We start from the raw sequence: 26,028 nt of genomic DNA, 5'->3' as shown, positions 1-26,028 counted from the left end.
AAGGTAATCCAGTTAGCATTTTTCCATGTCATTACACAGTTTTCATTTTTAATGGCCCCCCATCATTTTAATAGCTGCATAATATTCCATCCAGGGGATGCACTATAATTTACTGAACCCATTCCCTATTGTTAGACATTTACGAGGCTTTAACCAATCGCTTGCTATTAAAGAAAGGCAGCCAAGTTGGATGAGGAGGAGAGCATACTCTCAGCAGGCTCAAATCCCACCTGTTCCCCTTACCTGTTTTATAAGTTTAGGATTAACCCTTGTGGGCCCTGAATTCCTCATCTATAAAACAAAAGAAATAATCACTACCTTGTTAGTGTTGTGAAAATCAGAGCTATGTTTAAGATACGAAGCACATGGTAGTATCTGCTAAATGTTAAACTATTACATTTACCTAACTATGCCAGTAGTAGGTGCAATTCTGCCCACCCCCCAAAAAAATCTGCAATATCTAGAGACATTTTTATTGACATACCTGGGAGTAGGAGGAACTACTGGCATCTAGAGGGTAGAAACCAAGGAGGATGCTACTAAGAATCCTACAGTGCACTAGGTAATTCCCCAACACACACATAGCGAATAATTATCTGGCCCAAAATACCAACAGTGCTGAGGTTGAGAAATCCTGGCATAGAGGAAGCTGTGTTTCCAGTGGTACCTACATGATACATGTATATTTTCCTTCTTATTCCTTAGGATAAAATTCTAGAAAAATGGGAATTGTGGATTAAAGGATAGATGGTCTTATGCCCATCTACAGTTTTGGGGTGGAGTGGGGGATGGATGTAATTTTGTGTGTGTGTGTGTGTGTGTGTGTGTGTGTGTGTGTGTGTGTTTTGAGACAGAGTCTCACTCTATCCCTCAGGCTGGAGTGCAGTGGCGTGATCTCAGCTCACTTCAACCTCCACCTCCCGGGTTCAAGCAATTCTTGTGCCTCAGCCTCCCAAGTAGCTGGGATTACAGGCACCCTCCATCATGCCTGGCTAATTTTTGTATTTTAGTAGAGATGGGGTTTCGCCATGTTGGCCAGGCTGGTCTCGAACTGCTGTCCTCAGGTGATCCACCTGCCTCAGCCTCCTAAAATGCTGGGATTACAGGCATGAGCCACTGTGCCCAGCCTGGATGTAATGTTTGAGGTGACTGATGAAGAAAAGATGGAAGATAAATGGTATGTGATCCCCTCTGGGGCAGAGGATGACATTCCATGGACCAGTGGTTCTCAAAATATAGAACCCAGCATCTCCTAGGAACTTGGAAATGCAAAGTTTTTGCACTTACCCCAGATTTACCAAATCAAAAACTCTGATGATGGAGACCAACAATGCCGCTTACCAAGGTGATTCTGATGCACACTCAAGTCTGAGAATCATTGCCATGCACTACCTGCAATAGAAAGCCAAGTTATAGAATAGTAAGTAGGACCCTGCTTAAGTACAGAAATTTGGTGCAGAAATTGACGAGAAGGGTCAAGCCTTAGACATGGGGAAGGTCACATATGGGACAGGGCAACCATAAAGGAACAGAAAGTGTCACTCAGTTCATTCATTCATTCCATAAACATGTTTAAAGCTTTTACAACATTGTGGCAAGTGCTAAGCTATGTGCTAAAGGAAATACAAATATAATATACAAATATGTATATTTTGTACATTGATTACAATGAAAAGTGATGACAGAAGATAGGCAAATGACTGGGATATAAAACAGAAGGAAGGCCTGCCCTGTCAGGGAGAGATCAGAAAAGGCTTCCTGGAAGAAGTGATGATTTGAATGGGATTTGAAGGACTTGTGATCATCTCTTAATACATTAATTCAACAAGTCTTTACAGGATACCTGCTTGTTCCAAAAATCTATGTAAGCCCCTGGGGAATTGGTAGTGAACAAGGCCAACAAAGTTGTTGTCCTTGTGGTTATAATCTAGCAGGGCAATAGCCCTGTGAGTTGGCCATTCAGCAAGAAGGAAACGTTTCTAGTTGGCAACTGAACGTCTAAGATGGGGTCGGGGTGAGAGGAGGCAGTTGTGAGTTGGTGAGAGGGAGATCACCCTGGAGTCCTGGTTTGAGATCTGAGATCACATGTGGACATGTGAGTGTGGAATGGAGAAGGAGGTTCACTCAACTGTAGGGAAATAGCCACAGAGCCTCAGCAACCAGGAGATACTGCTTGGAAGAGGTTGCTTGGGATAAAGCTTGAAGAATTCATGGTCATCATCTATCCACATACAGGCTGTGTTGGGATATAGCAGACAGACCGAGGAGGAGCATCCAAAGGGTGAGGCCTTCAGGAGACAGAGTTTAGCTCGGCCTCAGCTCAGCAAGGAATGACCCTATATAGGGAAGTGCAGTCCTGGTAAGGAGCTACCCATATAGGTGATGAGTTTGGGTTGCTGGAATTTGGCAGTCAGGGGCTGGATATCCTCTGGCTGGGGCTGCTGCAAGAAGTCTCCTAGCTAGGGTAGGAAAATGACTGGGAAGGCCTTTCCAGCCTGGAGAATCCAAGATTCTACAACTTTTAATCATGTGAAACTGAAGGTCAAAGCATGAATGGGGAAGAGCATCTGCCCCACTGTCTGGTTTGGTTTCGGGTTGTATGAGCCGGATATGGATAGAGCAAGATGAAAGTACTGAGAGGAAAAATTAGTCACCTTGTTTCCCTGGAGTGCTCATCTCAGAAAGCAGATCAAACATAAAATTAAAAATTAAAGCAAGGAAAAAGTCATGCAGATTGCTGGGGCAAGGAAGGAGGAGAAGGATAAAAAAGAACTAGCCCTTGTTTATATCTTTATATGCCAAAGACCATGCTAGGGAACTATCATCATTTGTCATTTCTAATCATCACAGTAACTCTGCAAATTAGGGTATGTTAAATTCTATTCTATAGACGAGGAAACTGAGTCTCACAGAGTCATAGAAATGGAGACATGATCACTTTTACACTGCTGTTTGGAGCCAAGTCAGTCCAGAGTCAGAGCCCATAGTATTTCTGCAACACCAAGAACAGAGGGGCCATCTCCCCAACCCAGGGGTTCAGAGCTCAGACAGCATTCATTCAGGGCAGCTCCCATTGTCTGAACCCTGAATTCTGGTCACACTCTGCTTTGAAGCACTTTTTTCCTTCTTATCACCTATTATGTAACAAATGCTTATGTAGAGCTTATTTGGTAGGTGACAGATCCTAGTTAAGTACTTTGATATTTATAAGTTAGTATCTACCTCAAAGCATTGTTAAGAAAATTCATTATAATTATTCCTATTTGACAGATGAGGAAACTGAGTTATAGAGAGGTTTAGTAATTGCCCAAGGCTGTACAGCTAATAAATCGTGAAGCCAGGATTTCAACCTAAGCAGTCTGTCTCCAAAGTCAATGCTGCTCCTACTAGGCTCTGCTTTAGGGCCCAGGGACCAGTGTGGCCACATACCCAGAGGGAGGAGGGCCTCACCTGTGTTTCAGGCCTTCTGCTGCTCTGATTTCACTGCCAAATCCAGAGAACGGTCCAAAAGTGTCTGACTACTGCCTAAGTGGAAAGAGTGTGATTGGTAGGAGAGCCCATCCAGGCCAGAGAGGTAGCCACAGGCAGAATAAAGAAGCAGAGATAGACAGGTAGCGGCACACACATGGACAGCAAGACAGCAAAGGGATGGAGGTAAAAGAGCAAGTCCTTTGGCCTTTCAGATTGTGATGACATCTGTTGCTGCTGCTGTTGCTGCTGCTGCTTCTGTACCTTTGCCGTGCTGGGGGATTCACAAGCCCTAGACGAGGGTGATGGGGCAGGAGGGAAAGGACGAACCAGCTATGCTCCAGAATTGGTACCCAGCAGAGGCAATGAGCAGACAGGATGCTCATTGTCTGCAGGCCGTGAGTGGTGGTGAGTGAGAGCTTTCTGGCTTCAGGTGTCTGTGCACATGTGTGCATATGTGTGAGTGTGTGTTTGCCTGGGGAGAAAGGGAGGCAGCTGAGAAAGGGAGGCAGCTGAGAAAGGTTTGGGACAAGGGGAGATATGTGGTGGCCCTTTGCCTAAGCATGACATAACAGGGAATCTTAGAGAACACTTAGAAGCCTGACTGCCAGTGTTTGAATCCTAGCTCTGCCTCTGAAGGCCTGGGTGGCTTTCTACGGGTTACTTCAACTCTCTCTGCCTCAATGCTTTTATCTGTAAAACGGAACTAATAATACTCCTGGGCTCATAGTGTCACAACAGAATTAAAGAACTGAATAGCTTGTTTATGAAGGCCTTGAATAGTGACTGGCGTGGAATAAGTACTTTATAATGTTTGTTGAATAAATAATATTAATTTAGGACTTACTATTTTATGGTCATTTTATTAGTTTCCTCAGGCTACTGTACCAATGTCCCACAAACTAGGTGACTTAATGCAACCAAAATGTGCTCTCTCATAATTTTAGAAACTATAAATCCAAAATCAAGGTGTTGGAGGGGTCAGGCTCCCTCAGACTCTAGGTAGAATCCTGCCATGCCTCTTCCTGGCAGCTGATGGTGCCTGCCGGTCCTCCGTGTTCCTTGGCTTATGGCTCATTACTCCCATCTCCGCCTTTGTTGTCACGTGGCATTCTTCCAGTTCTCTTCGGTCCAAATTTCCCTCTCCTTGTAAGGACATCAGTCATTTGGGAATCAGAGCTACCCTAGTGACCTCATTTTAACTTGATTACATCTGCAAAGACCCTGTTTCCAAATAAGGTTACATGGACAGGTACCATGGATTAGGACTTTTGCAGCCAGAAAGTGGGTGAGTGGAACACAATTCAATCCATAACAATCATTTTAAAAGTATCAGGTATTGCCATGATTCTTAGATGCCAACTCCGCCCCCCACCCATAGTGAAATCAATACCTAGAGAGGGGAAAGGGAGTGTTCATGGCAACTCAATGAGATATTTGGAGATCTGGACCCCGCGGCACCCAGGTCTCCTACCTCCTAGTGTTCCATTTTCAAGAATGAAACTTTACTAATTCAGACTTTCTAAGAGTCGGCCCACCTCCTTTGGTGGTTCTCAAACTTTGGCATGCAGTAGAATTGCTTGGAGGGCTTATTGATCACCTAGAGTTTCTGATTCAGTATATCGGGGTGGGGCCAGTGAAATTGCATTGCTAATACATCCCCAGGTGAAGCTGATGCTGCTTGTCCAAGGAAGCCACACTTGGAGAACAGCTGTTCCGCATTGGTGGTGCTCAAGCTTAGTGGCACATTATAATCACCTGGAAAACTACTGAACACCCAGATGCCCAGGTTGCACCCCAGACCAATTAAATTAGAATCTCACTGGTAATTTTTAAAGCTCCGCAAATGATTTGCTCAGTCAAAGTTTGAAAGCATGGCTCTATAATATGTCAATGGAGGTTTTTAGAGAAAAGCCATTATTCAGGGCATCTGCTTTAAAGTATTCATATTTCATAGATAATGAGGTTATTTAAACTAACATGGTTTTTTTGTATTTAAAATATTATCATACCAGAGAGCATTTATTGATTGCTTACTGTGTGCATACCTTGGACTAAGTGGTTTACCAGCAACATACCATTCAGTCCTCCCAATAGTCTTACGGGGAAGTACTACTCTAATCCGTGTTTTACAGGCAGGAAGAAACTGGCATGCAGAGGGCTGAGTAACTTGCAAGAGCTCGCACAGTTAGTCTGACATGGAGCCAGATTTTGATGCCAGGCTGTCTGGCACCAAAGCCAATATATTAACTGCTGTGCAGTCCTGCCTCCTGATATGAGGGAAAGCAGTGCATTCTCCTTTAAATGCTACACACATCCATATCCCTGTTTACACTATTGATTCTTATGTGATGTAGCTCAGCCTTTGCCTCAATTACAGTAGTTCTGAGTCATTGGGGGCATAGATGAATAAAGTTTTGCTGCATTTGTAAGACACCGGAATCATGTGTACCACAGACTGAATTTGCCCTTCTAGATTAGAAGAAGGGTGGAGGAATGTGGAGCAGGTGTCCTGAGCTGGCAGGCAGAAAGCAGGGCCTGTATCCTACATGCTGTGCATCCTAGCTAAGGGACTACTCTGTCCAGGCCTCAGTGTCTTGTCTTTGATTTTTGGGGTTTTTTTAGAGTCTCATTTGTCGCCCAGGGCTGGAGTGCAGTGGCCGGATCTCAGCTCACTGCAAGCTCCAACTCCCGGGATCACGCCATTCTCCTCCCTCAGCCTCCCGAGTAGCTGGGACTACAGGTGCCCACCACCACGCCCGGCTAATATTTTTTGTATTTTTTAGTAGAGACGGGGTTTCACCGTGTCAGCCAGGATGGTCTTGATCTCCTGACCTCGTGATCCACCCATCTCAGCCTCCCAAAGTGCTGGGATTACAGGCTTGAGCCACCGCGCCCGGCCAGTGTCTTGTCTGTGAAATGAGAAGATGCTGCAGTTCCCTGACAGTTGCAATGTGTAGCTTTAAGCTGAGATCTAGTCACGCCAGCAGAGCATCCTGGATTCAAAGAGGACAATGCTAGCTTTTAGTAGAAGCAGGGCCTCACTTATGTATTTTTTTTTTTTTTTTTTTGGTCCACTTCCTATGACTGAGATCTTTCTCTGACTCCAGGATTTCAATCTTCATGATTTCCCAGGAAAGTCTGTCTGGAGATTCCAATGGAGGATGGTCCAGACGAGGAGCCCTATGGGGAAGAGGAAGAGTACCTGATCAGTGTCTCCCCAGGAGAGTGGGCATGAATCCCTCATTCAGGGAAAACCTCTAGGTGGAACCCTGAAGACTCCTGCCCCCACCAGTTGGCTGGGTGGTCCTGTTCCTAACCCAGAAGAGAGTCAAGGGTTTTGCAGAGTCCAAGTCCTGGGATCCTCCACTACCTCTTTTCTAAGTGGTTTCCCAGTCTCTACTTAAACTTCTCCCGTAGCGGGGAGCTCAATACTTGCAGAAGCCAAACAGGGCAGGATTCCTGTCTTGTTTTTCATATCATTATCTCCTTCCTTCTAACAGCCACAGATTCAAAGTATTTGCTCATTAACTATTTGTCCAACAAATTAATGAGTAAAGAGGAGGGAACTTCTAACTTTGGGAAGCAGGCAAAGACTTCTAAGAGTAGGGGACATTGAGTTGGGCCTAAAAGGGTGAAGAGAAGGTTGCCAAACAAGAAAAATTGGGGAGGGGAATTCAGGCATTAGGTACTTCCAAAAAAGACCTAAGCAGTTCTACTTTGCTAGAAATTCCTTCGTTGTATCAAGCCAACCTGGTCCTCATTCTGCCGCTGGGACCATAGAGACCCAGCCATCAGATGCATGAAGAGAACGTTCCTTTGTATTCCCTCTCCATGAGAAATGTCCCTGGATGTTTCATGCACTCCTCTTGTAGCGCGATTTCCACACTTTTAACAGCTCTTCATTCCTCTCCCGGGAGCCATTCTACCTGCCAGTATCCCTTGTAAAGAGTGGCACTCAGAACAAATCACAGGACTCACGGTCCATCCTGGGCACATCCCCTGTCACCTACCCCTCACACTCAGCTAACAAGCAAAGGTCAGAGAGAGCTCAAAGTGATCCGTTAGAAGGAAAAATGCCAAGAGCTATGGCCGCGTCACCTCGTCCTCACCTATCAGAAGCAGTAAACTTTGGATTGCTGTGTCTTAAAACATTCTTCAGCCTTGGAAATGTTCCTGCAGAGAATAAACAGGCTTATGCATACTCTCTTTTTATCAGCTTTTGGTACCCCCTGCTGGCGAAATTGTGTGACCCAGTTGGCAAAAATCTCAGAGCAACTACAGGGAAAAAAAAAAAAAAAAAAAAACCCTATTCGGAAAGTCATAAGTACTTGAGTTTTGAAGGCTCTGAGAATTCCATGAATTATATGATCATCCTATGAGTCATGTGACTATTGGATGAGATTTTCTTTTTCTTCTTCAACATGCTATAGCTGCAGATATTTTGTGGGCTCTGCGGGGGAGATCTCTGGCTTCCATGAACATTTTGTTAATTCTGCAAACATTCCAAGAAGGAAATGCTAAGTTGCCACCCAAAATATTTCTAATTACAAATATTCCAGGTCACCTGATAATTTTATGCAGGCGTTTCCTTCTCTTTCTTTGCACATATCTACTTTTAAAATGGTTATAATTTGTGTTCAGAGTAAGAGGACCATCTTTTCTACACTTCAAATTGCAGACTTTTAAGTATAAATTTGTGCAACAAATTTATTGAGCCATGTGCCAGACACTCCGCAAGAAATTGGAGTAGGTGCAAAGAGTCAAAAGCCCTTCTCCTAAGAGGTTCTTGTCGTAGTAGGTGAAAGAGTTGAATCACTGCAGTTTGACTCAACAAGTACTTAGCTGACATGGCACCAAAACCCTCCCTGATCTGCTGCCAGGGTTCAAACCAGGTTCTACCTCTTACATAGCGACAGGTATTTCTTCTTGGTGTTCGTCATCTTTGTGATTTTTGTCTCTACCTCTGTATCTGTTTAATGCCTGTCTTTGCCATTAGTCTTCATGTTCCATGAGGATTAAGGTCAAGAAGACATGATCTTGTAGCATTTAACAGAGACTGATACATGTACATGTTCAATGGATGAGTCAAACCAGAGGAGAAAATAATAATTCTATGTAGAAGAGCAGGGAGAAGCCTCAGAGGAGATGTGACACTTACATTGAGCCTTGGAGGATAAAGAGGAGGCAACCTGTGGAGAAGAAGAGGGACACATCAAGGAATATGGAGTATTGAGGAATAATGTGGTGGGAGGAGGTAGTTGATGTTTTCTGAAATGGGAGGATAAGGTTGTGTGAGGGGAATAAGATTGAGTTGAAGCCTGGTCCATAGTTAAAGGGTCATAGTTTAAGAGTCCAGTGCCCTGTTCACAGATTTGGGTTTCTCTTTTGTTGAGAGAAAAAAATAAGGGCCTAAAAAGGTGAAGAGAAGGTTGCCAAACAAGAAAAATTGGGGAGGGGAATTCAGGCATTAGGTATTTCCAAAAGAGACCTAAGCAGTTCTACTTTGCTAGAAATTCCTCCATTGTATCAAGCCAACCTGGTCCTCATTCTGCCCCTGGGACCAGAGAGACCCAGCCTCTATGGTCTGGGGGTAGTAAATTAAATTATTTGGCTATGGAGATGAATATCAATTTTTCTGTGTTACTGAGAGGTCTTTTTTAAAAACTTAAATTCAGAATTCTGGAAGAATAGATATAGATCCCCAAACTGTGGTTTTGTGTTTTATTTCCTTCCACAAATACCCTCTCCATTTCCGCCTTGTAGCTGTCTTTGCCAATTGCCAAAACATCTGTCCCTACATTAAAATGATTATATAACATTATTATCACCATGAACATACAGAGTCAGCCATCAGCTTTAAATACCAAGGAGGTAATATATCTGATATTTTTACAATTCAGTTAACTTTCCAGTTTTTAAATATGTGTTTTGGGGATGCTTAGTTTTTCTTTTTTGAATACAGGTGTTCAGAGCTACCCAAACATTTCTATAAAGTACCATTTTTCATAAAAGCAGTGAGGCTTTTATTATTATGATGATTCCTTTGAAAACCAATGATCTGTGCCTAAGACAACCCTTTCCATATTACTTTACCCTGAACGGAATGAGATTGGTTGAGAGTTCTGCCCCCAAGGAAATATCAAAGCCTCCGAAACATACTCATTTATAGTTTTAAAGTTAACTCTCTTATCAGATTTCCTTTTATTTCCTGCTGGGCCAATGTGAGCAGAGCTCAGATAGAAGCAAAGAATCTGCTATATATCTTTTCAAATTTATGATTAAGAAGGTCACATATACATTTTTAAACACACTCCTTTTTGATAATAAATGAAGAATAAAATTTCGAAATGTCATCAGCAGCAGAATTGCTCATTTTTCTTTTGTTGGTGTTCCCCCTTGCCCCTGTCTAATTGCCTGACTGATTCAATGCTTCATTTCTTGTTGTACGTCTGCCTGGAATCGTTTCACTGGTAGAACAGTGTGCCTGTGGCCAAAGCATTATAACCAGAAGATGCATTCCTCTTCCTGAGTGCCTTTCTTTCCCCAAGCCAACTTGAAAAAAAATAATAATAATAATGAATGAAGAATTCCATTTTAGGCTACATGTTTCTTCAAATGATGGCCCAAACAAGAAGTATAAAGAAACTTTTCTCGGCCGGGCACAGTGGCTCACACCTGTTATCCTAGTACTTAGGGAGGCCAAGGCGGGCAGATTGCCGGAGCTTAGGAGTTCAAGACCACCCTGGGCAACATGATGAAACCCCATCTCTACTAAAATACAAAAAATTATCTGGATGCAGTGGCAGACACCTGTAGTCCCAGCTACTGAGGCTGAGGCATGAGAATTGCTTGAGCTTGGGAGGCAGAGGCTGCAGTGAGCTGAGATTGCACCACTGCACTCCAGCGTAGGCGACAGAATAAGACGGTCTCAAAAAACAAAACAAACAAACAAAAAATGCAACTTTTCTCTTCTTGGTTGGGATTCCTAGATCCAGTTCCCCTCTCTACGTTTCTCTACTGTGCTCTCTGCTTCTAGAGTGTATTCTGTATGAAGTCTGTCAAAAAGATCACTTGCCACTTCCGACTGTTGTTGGGTTCAGCTAATGAGAGCTGCCACAGGGGACCAGAGGAAGGGCATAAGGTGTAGTCAGGGCATTTTTTTGCCTCTGGTTCTCTCCCTGTGAGGTTGTCTATGACTGGCTGGGACTTTCAAGAGAAAGCCGCTGCTTCTGTTCACGGTGCCTCCTCTTCACAGCTCTCTCCTTTGGGGCTCTGGTTACTGCTTCCTCTATGTGTTCCTCTGGTCCCATAGGTAATAAACAGCTCTCTGATTGACATGCTGTTATATCCTGGGTCCCTATACGCTTGTGACCTTTATCAGCAGACCTTTTATAAATAGACCTTCTTCAAACTGTCCTCATTTGCGTATGCCATCTGTCATTCTCCTGTGAAGTCTACACCTAGATCATGAGATTCATGTTTCAAGGAGGATGCTATCAAACTGGAATTTGTCCCACGTGAATGCCTCTAAAGCACTTCTAAGTTGAGATCTAGGGTTTTTTTTTTTTTTCCTTTTCTGTTTTCTTTTTTGTTTTTGTTTTTTTGTGTTTTTGTTTTTGTTTTGACGGGGTCTCTGTCACCCAGACTGGAGTGCAGAGGCGTGATCTCGGCTCACTGCAGCCTCCACCTCCTGGGCTCAAGTGATCTTACCACCTCAGCCTGCTGAGTAGCACAGGTACACACCACCACACCTGGCTAAATTTTTGTAATTTTTGTAGAGATGGGGTTTCACTATGTTGCCCAGGCTGGTCTCAATTCCTGGGATCAAGTGATCTTACCACCTTAGCCTGCTGAGTAGCACAGGTACGCACCACCACACCTGGCTAATTTTTGTAATTTTTGTAGAGATGGGGTTTCACTGTGTTTCCCAGGCTGGTCTCAATTCCTAGGCTCAAGTGATCTGCCCGGCTCAGCCTCCCACAGTGCTGGGATTACAGGCATGAGCCATCGTGCCCAGCCTAAGTTGAGGTTTATCATTTCCTTTTATACTTCCTTTGGCAGCGAGATTGTTACCTCTTGAAACTATCTGTTTCGCGATCAGTGGGGCTCAACCTTGGAAAATTATTCCCTGTATTGCACTGCATTTGACCTCTCTGGGACATCTCTTCTTTGTGTGTTGAGACAGGAATGACCAAAATTGAATTTGAAGCCTACTCTTGTGAAGGACGGAGCAAGGGACCTGGAGAAATTTACTCTCAAGATATCTGATGTTTAACCTATAGCCTTTCATGTGATAGGACTATGACAGCTATATTTAGATGCATATTTGTTGGAAAAACTCAGAGGGACCATGTTGGCTTTTTAGAAATATTTGAATAACTCTTATATGCAAGAGGAGTTAGTCATATTTTTGTATCTCTTATGCTATATCTAAGACCAATCCAGTTAAAATGTAAAGGACATAGATTTTAAATCCATAGAAAAGAACTTTTTAACCTTTTAGTTCCTCAGTGAGGTCAGAGTCTATGTTGCTTGCAAGAATTCAGGGAGAGATGGGATCCCACAGTGGGGCTGCTGGGGAGGGAATTCAAACATTGCAATATAGTTGGATCCACTGGCAATAGTATAAAAAACAAGAATAGCAACTGCTAGGCATCAAGTGTCCACTATGTGCAAGGCACTGTGCTCTGTGTATTTTACGCATTGTCTCATTTAATCCTCACAGCCCAATAAGATTGGTCCTGTCATCTGCCACAGTATATAGAGGAATAGTTCAGGATTTAGAGTAAGAAATTTGCCCTGGGTCTTGCAGCTAGTTGGCAGGCAGCAGAGGTAACCTATGAACCTGAGTCTGTCTGACACCAAAGCTGATGGTTTTAACCTCCAGTGGTTGGTGTCAGAATCACCTGGGGAACTTGATGGCCATGTAGAATTCTAGGTCCTGTCCTACTTCAGTGATCTGGAGCCTCTGTGTGTGTGTGTGTGTGTGTGTGTGTGACTCTTCAGGTGGTTCAAATTTACACCACAGTTTGCGAAGCACTGCTCTACACTATTATTATCAAAATATCTGTCTGGTTCTGAGGGTCTTTTATTCCCATAGGAATAAGACTGCATCAATTCAGCTGTAACTTTCCTTCTTTTGAGCTGTGAAACTAACCTGCACACTCATCCACCTCCAACCACCAGCCCTTGCTTCACTTTACTATTATTTGGTGGGTTTTTGATGAGCTCAGTTCCTGAGAAAGACAAGTCTCCATTTTTAATTTCATTCAGAGCCACAGAAACAGAAAGGCCAGTCTAGCCACTTCCTCCCTCTGAAAGGAGACTTGGGGAAAGGAATACAAGTCTTGTTGATTTCCTCTGAAAGGAGAGTGGGGGAAGCATTGTACGAGTCTCATTGATTTCCCATTTTAGGCTCAAACATAGAACACACGCATTGTCGGGGGTGAGGCAGCAGCGTGAGTCTCCTATTTCTGAGTAAACGGAAACCATTCATGGTTTGTTCTGCCTTGATTCTTTTTCTGGAGAATGAACCAGATTTGGGGGCTGAGGATGAGGATTGGGGAAGAACAATCTATCTTCCCAATGCTTTAATGCAACTGCCACCATCTGACTGTGGTTTTTCCCCTTGCACATGTCCCAAAGGAAGCTGGCCAAGAAGCAGAAGGAGACCCAGAGTGGAGCCCAGAGGGAGATGGGGCCTGTGGCCTCTGCTGACAAACCCACTACCAAGCTCAGCGCCAGCCGCAATGATGAAGGCTTCTCTTCTAGTTCTCAGGACGTCAACGGATTCAGTAAGTAGAGCCAACAAAGGGGAAGGGGACATCCGTGGTCCAGCTCGGCCCTAGTACTTCTGCTGTGAACCCGACACATTGATCAGGCGCTGCCAGGCATAGGGTATGGATGCTTCCCTGAGATGGACTGGGATGAAGGTTCTCCCTGACAAAGACTTGGGGCAGTTCATCCTAAGGTGAAAAGGAATATTTAAAAAATCAGATGGAAATGGGAGCAAGTCATCCTAACTGCTTGTGGACATAAATAGAGACAGGTTAAAAATAATAGCAGTAAAAAAGAAAGAGGAGGAGGATGGTTATGTCCTTAAGGAGAAAATATGCCACACTGAATGGAGTAGCTTAAGATTTTCAAATCTGTGTTTCACATCCACCACATAAGGTAGGTGAGTCATAGATTATGACTGTCTCCACTCTGAGTGCTTAGGAAACTGAGGCTCAGAGAAGCAACTTATCCAAAATACAATGGCTGATGAGTTACATATTTAGACTGGAAGCCACATCCCTCAAACGTTTGCCAGTTCCAAGCCACAGCCAATGTTCCAAGTGGCATTGGTCAAGAGCACCTGAGTCCTTGTGCAGAGTTAATAAAGGATCCCAAGATTTGAGTGGTTAAGATATCAGGGTTAACCCTTATCCTAAGGAGAACTCCAAGACTGCCAATATCTAAGGCTTCCTTGTGGACAGACTGGCTTCTGTTCTTACAGCCATGATATCAGCCAGTTAATAGACTAGATTTCCCAGCCTCTTCCCAAATTGGGTAATGCAAGAAGTCTAAAAGAATCTGTACATACACGGATGTCCTCCACATACCATGTAAGCTACAAATGGAAGAAATTCCATTTTGTAAAAATCACTCAAGATATGATCAGTTGGGGATGATGGGGATCTATGAGAGGATAAAGAAAGAAAGAAAAAAATTCCCCCCTTCTATAATGTAGACGCTGTCTCTCATCCTCACCATAGTCCTGTAAGATCTTTAGTATTACTGCTCCCATTTTATAGGTAAGGTATGCAATGCTTAGTGTGTTTGGCCAGCCATCCCAGAGCCACACAGCTTGTTTTAAATGGATCCAGATCTGAGAGTAACTTAGGCCCATGATTTCTAAGCTCCAGTGCAGCACAGAACCCACCTGGGGAAGTTTTCAACACATCCATATCTGGGCCCCACACCTGATCTCCTGAATCAAAATCTCCTGGGGGATGAGAGGTGGGACCCAACTGAGGGATATGGATTTTGTAAGTCGTTCAGAGAGTTCTCATAGGCGCCCAGATTTAGAATACAGCACTTGGACAGAGGCAATAGCTATGCTCAGATACTGATGTGCTGCCTTCGGGAAGAGAGATTAGTTTAAACCTACAAAAATGTTGAGAAGATTGCCGAATGAATAGTCATATACCCTTTACCTAGATTCACCAATTGCTACCATTTTGCAACATTTGCACTTTTGCACTTGGCTGTACTCACCCTCTCTCTCTTTCTCCCCTTATCCATGTTTTTTTTCCTCCCAAATATTTTGGAACCATTTAGAAGTAAGTTGCAGACATCATGACACTCTACCTCCAGAGAATTCAGTATGTGTTTCCTAAGAACTAGGACACCTCTTCAACATAACCACAATAAAGTATAATCTTACTTCAGTGATCTAATATACCAGTTCACAGTCAAATTGCCTCAATGTCCTTCAAATGTTCTCTATTGCTTGTTTGTTTGTTATTTTAATCCAGGATCCAATCAGAGTGCTCACATTGTATTTGGTTTTCAGGTGTCTCTCTTGGATCTAGAACAGCCCTCTCAACTTCATTTTTTCTTTCAGGATACTGACTTTTTTTTTTTTTTTAAGACAGAATCTCGCTCTGTCGCCCAGGCTGGAGTGCAGTGGCGCAATCTCCGCTCACTACAAGCTCCGCCTCCTGGGTTCACACCATTCTCCTGTCTTAGCCTCCCAAGTAGCTGGGACTACAGGCACCTGCTACCACACCCTGCTAATTTTTGGTATTTTTTTAGTCGAGACGGGGTTTCACTGTGTTTACCAAGATGGTCTCAATCTCCTGACCTCGTGATCCACCCACCTCGGCCTCCCAAAGTGTTGGGATTACAGGCATGAGCCACCGTGCCCGGCGTTGACATTTTTTTAAAGTCTAGGGCTGTGGTCCTTCAGAGTGTTCCACAATCCAGATTTGTCTACTTTTTTTCATCATGATTACATTCAGGTTAAACATTTTGGCAAAAATATGACATAGCTGATATGACGTACTTCACTTTGCATCGTATTAATAGACACATCATACTACTTTGCACATTACCCGTGATGGTAAGTTTGAGTTCTTCTTAAGGTTAGAGAATGGCTTTTAAAGACAAAGTCTAATGGTACATACTGCTTATGAGCAAATATTTAACTTCTATTTTTCTTAGGGATCAGAGCAAATTTGCGGTTTGCCTAACCATGAAGCCAGTCCTTTTTTTCGCATTTTCAATCCAGATAAATCACTGAGACTCATACATTTCCTAGAAGCAGGGAAATTGGTTGTTGACGCAGACCAGGGTTGACAAGAAAATGGGCTTGATTTTTCCTTAAAAGAAAGGAACATCCTAGCTATAATTTTGCATCTGTAAACCAACCTGTGTTGCAAACTTACAGGCAGCAAGGAAGAATAAGTTCTAATGTTCTATTGTACTGTAGGGTGACTATAATTAACAACAGTTTATTGGATATTTTCAAATAGCTAAAACAGTGGATTTTGAATGTTTCTAACACAAAGGAATGAGAAATTCTGAGGTGATTAATATATTAATTATCCTGATTATTATACATTATATACATGTATCACACCATACCCCATAAATATATATAATTAATTACTGTCAATTAATAATAATAGAAAAAATGAGAAAGGCTTATCAGGAGCTCACTGAGTCTCTGGGTATGCTAAGGTGTCACTGCATCCCCTGTTTTTGGCCCTGGGGCAGAGAAGTTCATTTGCAAGTTTATCTGATTGAAAATACTGGCCAAGTAATACCAATTCATCCTTTTCTGTCCAGTCCAGCCTCTTGTGCTCACTTTTTTTTCCGTTTGTAAAAGTACCCTGGGAGGACTCTGAAAAGCAAAATGATTATGGCCAAAAATTCATGACAATCATTGTGACCCTGAAATTTTAGATATTGGTTCTCAATCTTTCTGATCTCAAATGCAAGCCTGGGTAACACTGAATTCTTGTGTTTGAAAGGAGAACATTGTCACTGTTCGCTATGGGCCAAAACTTAGACCCTTAAGATGAAAACACCCAAGACTGAAATAGTTTAACTTGCCATAAAGGAAGAGGAGAAATATCCAACGAAACCTAATTAGATGTTTTAAAGGCCAGGGACAAACTTTCCAAATGATTGAGGTATGTATGTATGTGCATGCAGACGTGTTTTATATTTACACAGACATGTAAATACATACAGAGATTTATAAACCTACACAGTCATCTATATACAAATATGCATCTATAACTGCATATATGCATTCATTATAACAGTATTGCTTTCTAAAAGATTTCAATAATGATTGACTTATTATACTCAATTATTAGAAAATTTTGCATTTGTCTGAATCACTGAATACATCAGGACTCTCTATGCATCTGACGTCCTCAGGCTACAGCTGCAGAAACACTCTCAGAATCTTTTGACTGCCCTAGAATGCATCAGGTACCTTTTAAAATGCCCTGTGGAACCACTGGGATGAGATTTGAGGGGGGGAAATGTAAGTAATGCTTACACCGGAGATGAGAAATTGCTTCTGAAATCACCCTGATGTATGTAGAATTGAATCTATTTTTGTGACGTTAGGGAAGTGACTGCCTGGCTTCTGAATCGGTGTCTTTAGGAGGCCCTGAGATTACGTGCAAATGTTGAGGGAGCATTGAGAGAGGTGGGGCACAGAATAGTTGTTACATTGCAAAAGATTACAGAAGAATGTGTCTTGAGCAATTATTTCATTATTGACCAGGTGGGCCCTTGCCTAATTCAAATTCTCCCTCTCCCTGCACAGGTTTATTTTCTGGGGTTTTCTATTTCAAGTCACTGCTACGTTCTGTGACATCTGTTCAATCAACCTCCTACTATTGTATAGGAACAATGACCGCCAGGGCTCTAGGGTGATGGGGCTTTGTTAGATATGGCTGTTGCTTTGGAGTGCCTTGGCATTCTTGAAGAAAGGAGTACGTGTCACATTTCAAGGACAGCCAATGTGCATTGTTTTCCATTTAAAGAAATGCCAGCTTCGGAGCTTGCAGTGAGCCGAGATCGCGCCACTGCACTCCAGCCTGGGGGACACAGTGAGACTCCGTCTCAAAAAAAAAAAAAAAAAAAGAAATGCCAGCTTTTATTAAGTAATCTGATTTTGATCTTACTGCCCTGTGTACTTGCTATTTTTCTCTGTGATCTTTTGCTCACTGGGATCATTTTCTGGGTCTTTCTTCTGGTGCTTAAATCTTCTTCTTTATCTCTTTTTTTCACATGTCATCTTCTCGTTCATTTTCAGTCCAAACAAAAATGCTTCAAAACAAATCCTTGTTGAAATCCTGTGATATGGGGACTTGGTTGTCTACTCTTCCCATAATGGCATTTGACAGATTCACTTGCCTACTGGGTACCAGGAGTTAACTCTGTCCTTATTTTTATGCTTCCCCTCTATTGAATTATTCCATGTCTGGAAGGTAAAGGCAATCCTTCTCTAAGGGTCATGAGACAGACACTGGGCCATCTAGCTCTCCGCTAAGTGTGACCTTGGAGGTGAGATTTAATGGCCTTTTTCTCAGTACATACCTAACCCTGTGCTGTAAGTCATGGGGCACAGTCTGGGGAGAGAGGTAGTGTCAAAGATGAATAAAATGCGGTATTGTATCACAAACAATACATGTATCTACTTGTAAGCCTTTCATAGTTTACAGAGTCCTTCTGCAAAACACTCCAGCAATAGTTCCTTATTCCTGTAGGAATAAGATGGCTAGTAGGTTTTTAATTACTCCCATTCTACAGATGAGGAAACTGAGGTTCAGAGAGCTTTCATGGCCCAAATCATACGTATATTGCAGAGTTGTAATGAGAATACATTTCTCCTGATTTTAGTTAGAGTCTATCCATCTCATTCTGCAAAGAATTTGGGGATATATCCAATAAAAGAACCTACAATTTAAAAAATAGAAAAATAAATAATCAGTATCAGGAAAATGTGAAGGTCAGGACCAGGATATATTGAAATATAACTATATTACATTAAAATTTAATCTAAAATACGCAGTCTGATAACTTTTAAATTCCACTTTGGCGCTGAGATTTCTCGTAGAAAATGCCCAAAGAAGAAGAAAACTTTTACTGGGCACCTACTATGTGCTAAAACTTGTGCTTTATATAAATTCCACTCTGAAGCTCCCTAGGAACCCTGTCATTAGATATTATTCCTATTTTGTGAATGAGAAAATTGAGCTTCAGAGAAAACTGAAGTAAATAAGCCCAAAGTCACACAACGAAGAAACAGTAGGGATAGAATTAGAAGCAAATAGGGCTATCTGACTCCTAAACCAGTGTTTCTTCTCCTGTACTAGGATGGTAGCCCAGCATTCACCAATCTAACTGAGGAAAGTCACTGACAGCTGGGAGAAAGGGAGAACTTCACTTCCTTACTGATAGGTCAGCCAGCTTTTCTACCATGTGGGCAGAAGCTGCTGCCACAGCTGTGTTCTGAACAGAGGCCTGGGGCCAGGTACTGGCATGGAGCCTAGCAGATTCCCACAAGGTGCCAGGTACTATGATAAGCATGTTCAAATATGGAATCTTAGTCATTCTCTCAGTAACCCTGTACAGTCCATATGATTATTAACAAATTCATCTTGCAGTTGAGGAAACTGATGCTCTCAGATATTAAAAGACCTTCTTAAAGTCATATGACAAATAGATAATGGGACTGCACAGCAGATACTCTACTTTCAAAACCAGGCAACTTTACCTTTCCTCTGACCTTTAGCTGTCTCTGTACCATGAAGGTGAGTGAAGGAGAGACAGGAAATCAAGGTGAAATAGCCTTTCTGGGTGGGAGAACAGTGCTCCTTATTGGTTCCTCTATTCCCCAAAAATCCTGCCTCAGGAAGGCAGCTGCCAAGTGGACGTACTCACAGACAGGTTCCACCAGAATCATCCTACTAGGACCCTCTTAGGAAAGTGAGACTGCATACCAGTGGTCCCATCCTTAGGCATTCCAAAGCTAGACCAATCCCTGGGAAGTTATAGAGAGAGATGAGCAAAGAATGGCCCCTACCTAACAGAGAGCTTGCAGCCTGGCAGTGGAGACAAATGGTTCAAGAAAGTACATCTTTGTTACAGGACTCTGTGCAATGGAAGCCTACACAAACAGCCACAGGACCCTTTCCCTGACTTTGTAACTTCCAACGTGACCAAAATATACCTGGCAGCCAGCACACAGTAACCTTAAGAGAGATTTGCTGGCAATGAGGAGGGTGGACCCTGAAACCTGATGTTCTCCCTGCTCTTTCCCACACACAACTCATAAAAGGGTTTCTTTTGGGGAAGGTCAGAGAATGTTCAGGCTTGATACTCCCTTGGGATGGTTCATTAGAGATGAGGCAGGCATAAGGAAGTGCCAGGCAAAATTTTAGCCAGATTATTTTAGGAACATGTTATGTAACTAAAGCAATTCAAATAAGGAAGACAGATCATGGCTTTTGAAAACAATAGAGGCTGACTGAGGTGGTGGTAAATTCTTTGTAAAGATTCCTTAACCCTTTCAGGAAGATGGCCAGCTGGCTGGGAAATGGGTCTCTGGGAAAATTGGCCTGACCCTGATCTTCTCTGGGGAAACTCTTGACTTGATGATGTGTGATATCAAGGATTACTACATTTGCTTGGGACTTTCTCTGGGTCAGTCATTTTGCTAGGTGCTGTTCACATATTATCTCTGATCCTCAAAACAATGCAACCAGTTAGGAATTATTATCTTGACTTCATAAATGGCATCATTGATGCCCCCAAGCTAAGGGCTGTATTAAGCATTGCTTCCTAGACAGCCCCCCAAAACCCCCCACCATGGTTGTTGGTCAGTACGCACTGACAGTTGCCCAACTCTCTGGCCCATCAGATACTCATTGAGTACTTGTTTGAATATATGAATGAATGAATGAATGAAGGAATGAATGAATGAATGATGGAGCTGGAATTCACACTAAGATCTTGTAGTTCCAAGCCCAGAACTGGTTCCAACTTTTCTCATAATGTATTCTCTCTTTGATTAAGCCAAAATCTGTCCTCTGTAACTTCATTCATTCCTGCTTTTGTACACAACCATGTATTAGTTAGCAACCATGTGCTGGCCTTTGTCTGCCCTCTGGTGTCACACAGGGTAATGGAATCAGTGCTTCTCCTCCTGTAGCACCCACACCCTCCCCAAATATTTGATTGCAGCTACCTGTGTGCCCAGGTCCTTCCCTCAGGCTAAGCAGTCACTGCATCAGCCATCAGCCCTCCTCGGAATAAATTTCTGTTTTTCAGTCTGCTCAAAATCTCTTTTGACCCTTCTGTCTCCATTTGGTCCATGCCCACGGAATGTGTGGTTTCCAAGACAACCATGACCCTCTACATTGGGCTGAGTCACTGGGAGTTCAGAGAGCTGCCATCACCCTCACTCTGATCCTAAACCTGGTTTTAGAATATACCACTCATGTTTTAATTAACCTCTAAATATTCATCACATGACTGCCTAATGTAGAAATCATGGCTTCCAGTTAGGGCTGCCTCAGTCAGCCCAGATGAAGATGACTTTGGGGGTCCAAAGATTTTACATTTTGTCTGTTCTGTTTCTTGTTAGGTTTGACCCTGTTTGCCAAGCCTACTGGGCTATTTTTTTTTATTTCTGGTTATGTCAGCCAATCACTTAATCCTCCTAGTCTGGGGCCTCGAAATGTAGTAATTATTACATTGTTAATATTTATGATCCTAGTTATTATCTATGGAGCATTAATTATATGCCCATTTCCATGCTGAGTGTTCTGTATGCATTCCTATCTCGTTGGTATAGTGGGAAAATTAAATAAGTGTTATGATTATACCTGATAATTTAAAGGTGAGGAAACAGGCTTTAAAATAGTAAGGAGCCTAAGGCTTTGTAGCTTTAAATGGCAGAGCTGGAACTCAAACCTAGGTCAGCCTGACACCCTGAGGCTCTTAGCCCAAGACCACTCCTCCATGCTGCCTTCTGTAGATGTTATCATTCCCATTTTATAGACAAGGAAACTTAAGGCCACAGACACTGAGTCATCTGCTCAAAGCAGTAGTTCTCGAAGCATGATCTCCAGAACAGCAGCATCAGCATCCCCTGGGAACTTGTTACAAGCAAATTCTCAGGCCGTACCTCAGACCTGCTAAACCCAAAACTCGAGGGTTAGGGCCAAGCAATCAGTTTTTAACCAGCCTTCCAGGTGATTCAGAGGCGTGTTCAAGTTTGAGAATCAGTAGCTCAAAGTAATGCCCAGAACTGTCAGACTCAAGCCCTTATTCTTTATTTGCAAAGCTGTCTTTCATGATAGTAGAATTATGGGCTCTCTAGGAGAGGAAGACTCTAGCTCACCTCCCTGGGAAGATGCACCAAGAGGTTATTGCCACAGGAGTACTGGACCTGAAGGCTGCTAAAGCCTACTAATAGTTATGAGGATCTCCAAATCTGGGAATCTCTCTCAAGCATATCTTTGATTTTGTCTCCTTTTGTCTAAACAGTGAACAATCTAAGAGTCAGGATGGAAGGAGTGGAAATTTACAAGGAAAAGCAATGATGAGTCACACACTGTAATCGAGAGCTCAACAGAGCATTGTGAAAAAGAACTCAAAAATGCAAAAATCCTGTTTGCAGGAACAATTATATTTTCAGGTTGCTCCAAGATTAAATTGAATCTTGGAGAAGAATTGAATGTTACAAGTTTGCCCCCTCCAGTTTTATTGAATATCTTACAGGAATTATTGAATATTTTACAATCATCCACTTGGCTGACAGATTAAAGGACACACTTATTAAGTTCCTCGCAACCCAAAGTTGAATGGAATTGTTTATTCCTTAGAAGTTACAAAGTGGAAATTTAGGTAGCCTTGAGAAAGTTGACCAATTTTCTATCACGAACACTAAGGAGTTAAGTTTCAGAGAAGAATATTAGACTCAAAAAATGATACAGTAGTTATACATAATCAAACTAAAACTAAAAATTACCTTAGATGTTATTGATCCAAACTTCTCATCTTAAAAATGAAGATTTGAGTCACAGAGAGTTTTCCCAAGATCACTCAATGAGTCACGAGTAGAACCAGAGCTAGAATTGGGCCCGTGGCCTTTAATTAGGGACACGACCATTCTAGTTTTGTCCCATGGTACCCCTCAAAGGAATGAAGTACAGTCAACAATGGTTTGTCTTCTATGTAATATTTTCTGTAGACTCCTAATCTGATTTCTGCATAAATAGAACCTTCTCAAATTGAATTATACTTTTCATCTCCTGGTTATAGGAGTAGCTGAGGTGTTCCTTTAAATATTCAATGAATGCCGACTATATGCCAAGCATTTTGGGGATTGTAAAGATAAATAAGACATGGTCTCTGCCTTCAATGATATTACTGTCCTCCAAGAGGACAGTTGTAAGTGGATTAGTTTCAATAAATGTGATAAGTGATAGAGAAAAGGCATGTATAGTGTCCCAGAAACACTGATCAGACACCCAGCAAGTGGTTAATTCTGGCTACATGATTTGGAAAATACGATGTAAGGAGATGGATTTTGATTTGGAAATAGTGCAAGAGAAGAGATTGACCCAGGTGGAAGGGACAAAAGCTTGGAGGTATGAGGTGTGAGGTCTGGTGGATTCAGAGAAGTGGCTTGTAAACCCAAGATACTCTGTGTGAAGAGTGTATGGCCGGAGATGAAGCTGGAATGGTAGCTGGAGCCTCCTTGGAAAGGACTTCACATTTGTGTACCATTTAAATTCACTTTCCAGGAAGGGTAACCTGCTTGGGAATTGGAGTGATCCCAGTGTCAAGTGTCCTTGTGTGATTTTGGAACCTGGCTTTGTATGCTCTTTGAGTTGTATAGATACAGCTTTCCGTTGTAGATAAGCAGAGTGCATTTTATCAGTTAGAGACCTTCACTGTCAGCTGGCCCAACCATTCCTCAATACCCTTTCAAAGAGACCTCAGTAAAGTTACAAGGCTGAAGTTGCTTTTTGACAATTTATCCTAAGCCGCTACATCTTGAGAAGAAAATAGAATTGTTCTCTATACCTCACAGGGGGTCCTGAATTATATCAGGGCACTTAAAAAGCGCTTATTAAAGTAATCAGGGATAAAGAAGTGATGTTGAAGATGCAAATATATAGTTGCTAGGTAGCAGAATAAACTGAACTTGGAGACCAATTTCCCCCCCTCTGCTCAAAGCTACAGCCTTGATGAGTTGAAAACACAGATAATAATTTTACTAGCTAACATTTTGTGACTAATTACTGGACAAAGCACTTTCTATGCCTCATCTCATTTAATATGCTCAACAATGCTATGAGGCATGTTATGGAAACTGAGGCTCAGAGAACTTAAGTAACTTGCTCAAGGTCATATAGCTACCATGAAACCGAGCCTGGGCTTGAACCTAGGTTCACACGACGGACCTATCAGCAGCCCCTCCTTCTGGAAACGTTTTCTTTGCTTGACTTTTACTCTCCTTGTTTTTTGCCTTCCTCCCTAACCATGTCTTCTCATTCTTCTTTACGGGTTCATCCTCTTGTTCCCAACTTCTAGTCATTGAAGTGTCCCTGGCCTTAGCCCTGAAGCTCTTCCTTTTTGCTTATACTCACTCTAGGTAGGTGATGATGATGCTAAATGAGATAGCATACGAAGGGGCCAGATTTGAAGCAGAAGAGGGGGCATTTACATCTAGGGCAATTAGGTTTGAGGTGCTACTGAGTCATGGAAGAGATGCCAGGTTGGCAGTGGGCTCTGGGGGTCTGGATCTCAGCAAAGGGGCCTGGCCTGGCAATATAAATGTTCACTACATTTTGTATACAGTGTGATTGGAGACTTTGCCATGAATAGGGAAACTGCAGCCCACAGTGGTGAAACTCATTGTCTTGGATCACACGGCAAGTTAATGGAAGAACCAGAACTTTGAGCCAAGACTTACATATAGGAGGACCTATAGAAAAGCTGTCAGTTAAAGCTCAGGGTATAACATCAAAACAGCGGACTATAAATGGGGCTGTGTAAATGTGGTCCAAGTGCAGAGCATTCTGGAAATCCACCTGGATCCTGGCATGGAACTCAGAATGTGTGAAGGAGTTGATGGATTAGAGGACTCCATCAATATCTACTCAGCCTGGATTGTAATAGGATCTCTATATTCAAAGTAGAAATTTTTTGCAAGAAGCTGAGGTCTGGTTTATGTATTAATGGTTGGGAGTGGATCTAGGAAAGTCAATGGAAGAGCCATAGGATTGACTATCACAAAGATAGAAAAGCTGCATGTGAGGTAGTAGAAGGAAATGGCAAAGGGCCAAGGATGGGCAAAGCCCCTATGCTCAGTGCATCACCATTTCCATAATTCTCTGGGTTGCTTCCTACACAATTTTGAAAAGGGGTTCCATGATGTTTAGTTACTCAGCACTGGTTGACTTTTAGTGAGATGTTCTTAACTAGGTGGAAAGAACTGCCCACCCCACCAGACATCAAACACATCTCAAATTTACACTCGCCTGTAGAATAGACAGATGTTAAGTGAGCACAAGTTTCCACTAATCAAAATAATAACTATTAGTGGCATAAGAAATGACATTTCTACTCTCAAAAAGCCCATGAAATAGGGAATACAGATAATAGTTATATGACTTGGTATGTCCAGTAGAGCTGTGTGCAGAAGCTGCCAAGAGAATGGTGTCCAATGAGGGTGGGGGAGCTGTCGTGGACCATTAACCTGTGATTCATCTCTGTTCAGATGATTTACTTTTCAACTTACCAATCATATGAGTTGATATCCTAATTATATGGAGGCTGAAAATGAAATAAAATTTCAATTCCCCTTAATAGCAAGGATACATTCAGCAGAGATGTAACATAGATTAATCTTGACACATTCCTCTCTCTCACCTCCCACATCGAGTTCAACACCAAGTTTTGATGAGTCCACATCTTCGATATATCTAGAATCCATCTATTTTCCTCCATTTCCACTACCTCCATCCTTGTCCAAGTCATCATCATCTCTTACCTGAATAAGATCCACAACTCCCAAATAATCCTCATATCCATCCTTGTCATTCTCTAGTCTGTTTTTTTCATAGCAGCCAGGGAGGCCTTTTCAAGGCAAATCTAAACATGTTGCCCCACTCATCCCTGGGTTAAAACAATTCCATTGCTTCTGATTGTTTATAAGCTAAAGATCAAAGTCCCCATCCTGATTCCACATACAGGACTTGTCCTTCTGACCTTCCCCAGACTCCCTCATCTCATTTCCCCTTTCCCTGTGAGCTCCAGTGACACCATAATCTTCTCACAGTACTTAAACTTTGTCACACTCCTTCCACCACAGGACCTTTGACCATGCTACTGCTAGACAGAGCAATGGCGTGGTCAAAGGTCCTGTGGTAGAAGGAATGTGGTAGAAGGAGTGTGGGATGGGAGGCCTATAGGCCAAATCCAGTGCACTGTGTCTTTATTAGAATAAAGCTTTATTAGAACACAGCC

The 26,028-nt window shown here is 42.5% G+C and overlaps 1 protein-coding gene across 14 annotated transcripts in view; it reads left to right on the top strand.

The window, feature by feature from the left end:
- Window positions 1-26,028, top strand: part of PTPRT (protein tyrosine phosphatase receptor type T) — a 1,118,479-nt gene that overhangs the window by 977,112 nt on the left and 115,339 nt on the right. For all 14 annotated transcript variants that reach the window (XM_017944806.3, XM_017944803.3, XM_017944801.3 and 11 more), the window contains one exon: window positions 13,117-13,265. In XM_017944806.3, the coding sequence (XP_017800295.2) occupies window positions 13,117-13,265 (149 nt within the window). The remainder of the gene's footprint in view (window positions 1-13,116; window positions 13,266-26,028) is intronic.

The sequence above is a fragment of the Papio anubis genome, chromosome 16 (assembly GCF_008728515.1).
Source record: "Papio anubis isolate 15944 chromosome 16, Panubis1.0, whole genome shotgun sequence".
NCBI classification, from domain to species: domain Eukaryota; kingdom Metazoa; phylum Chordata; class Mammalia; order Primates; family Cercopithecidae; genus Papio; species Papio anubis.
The sequence above is the reverse complement of the archived record's forward strand: the minus strand, read 5'-3'. Positions and strand labels throughout refer to the sequence as shown.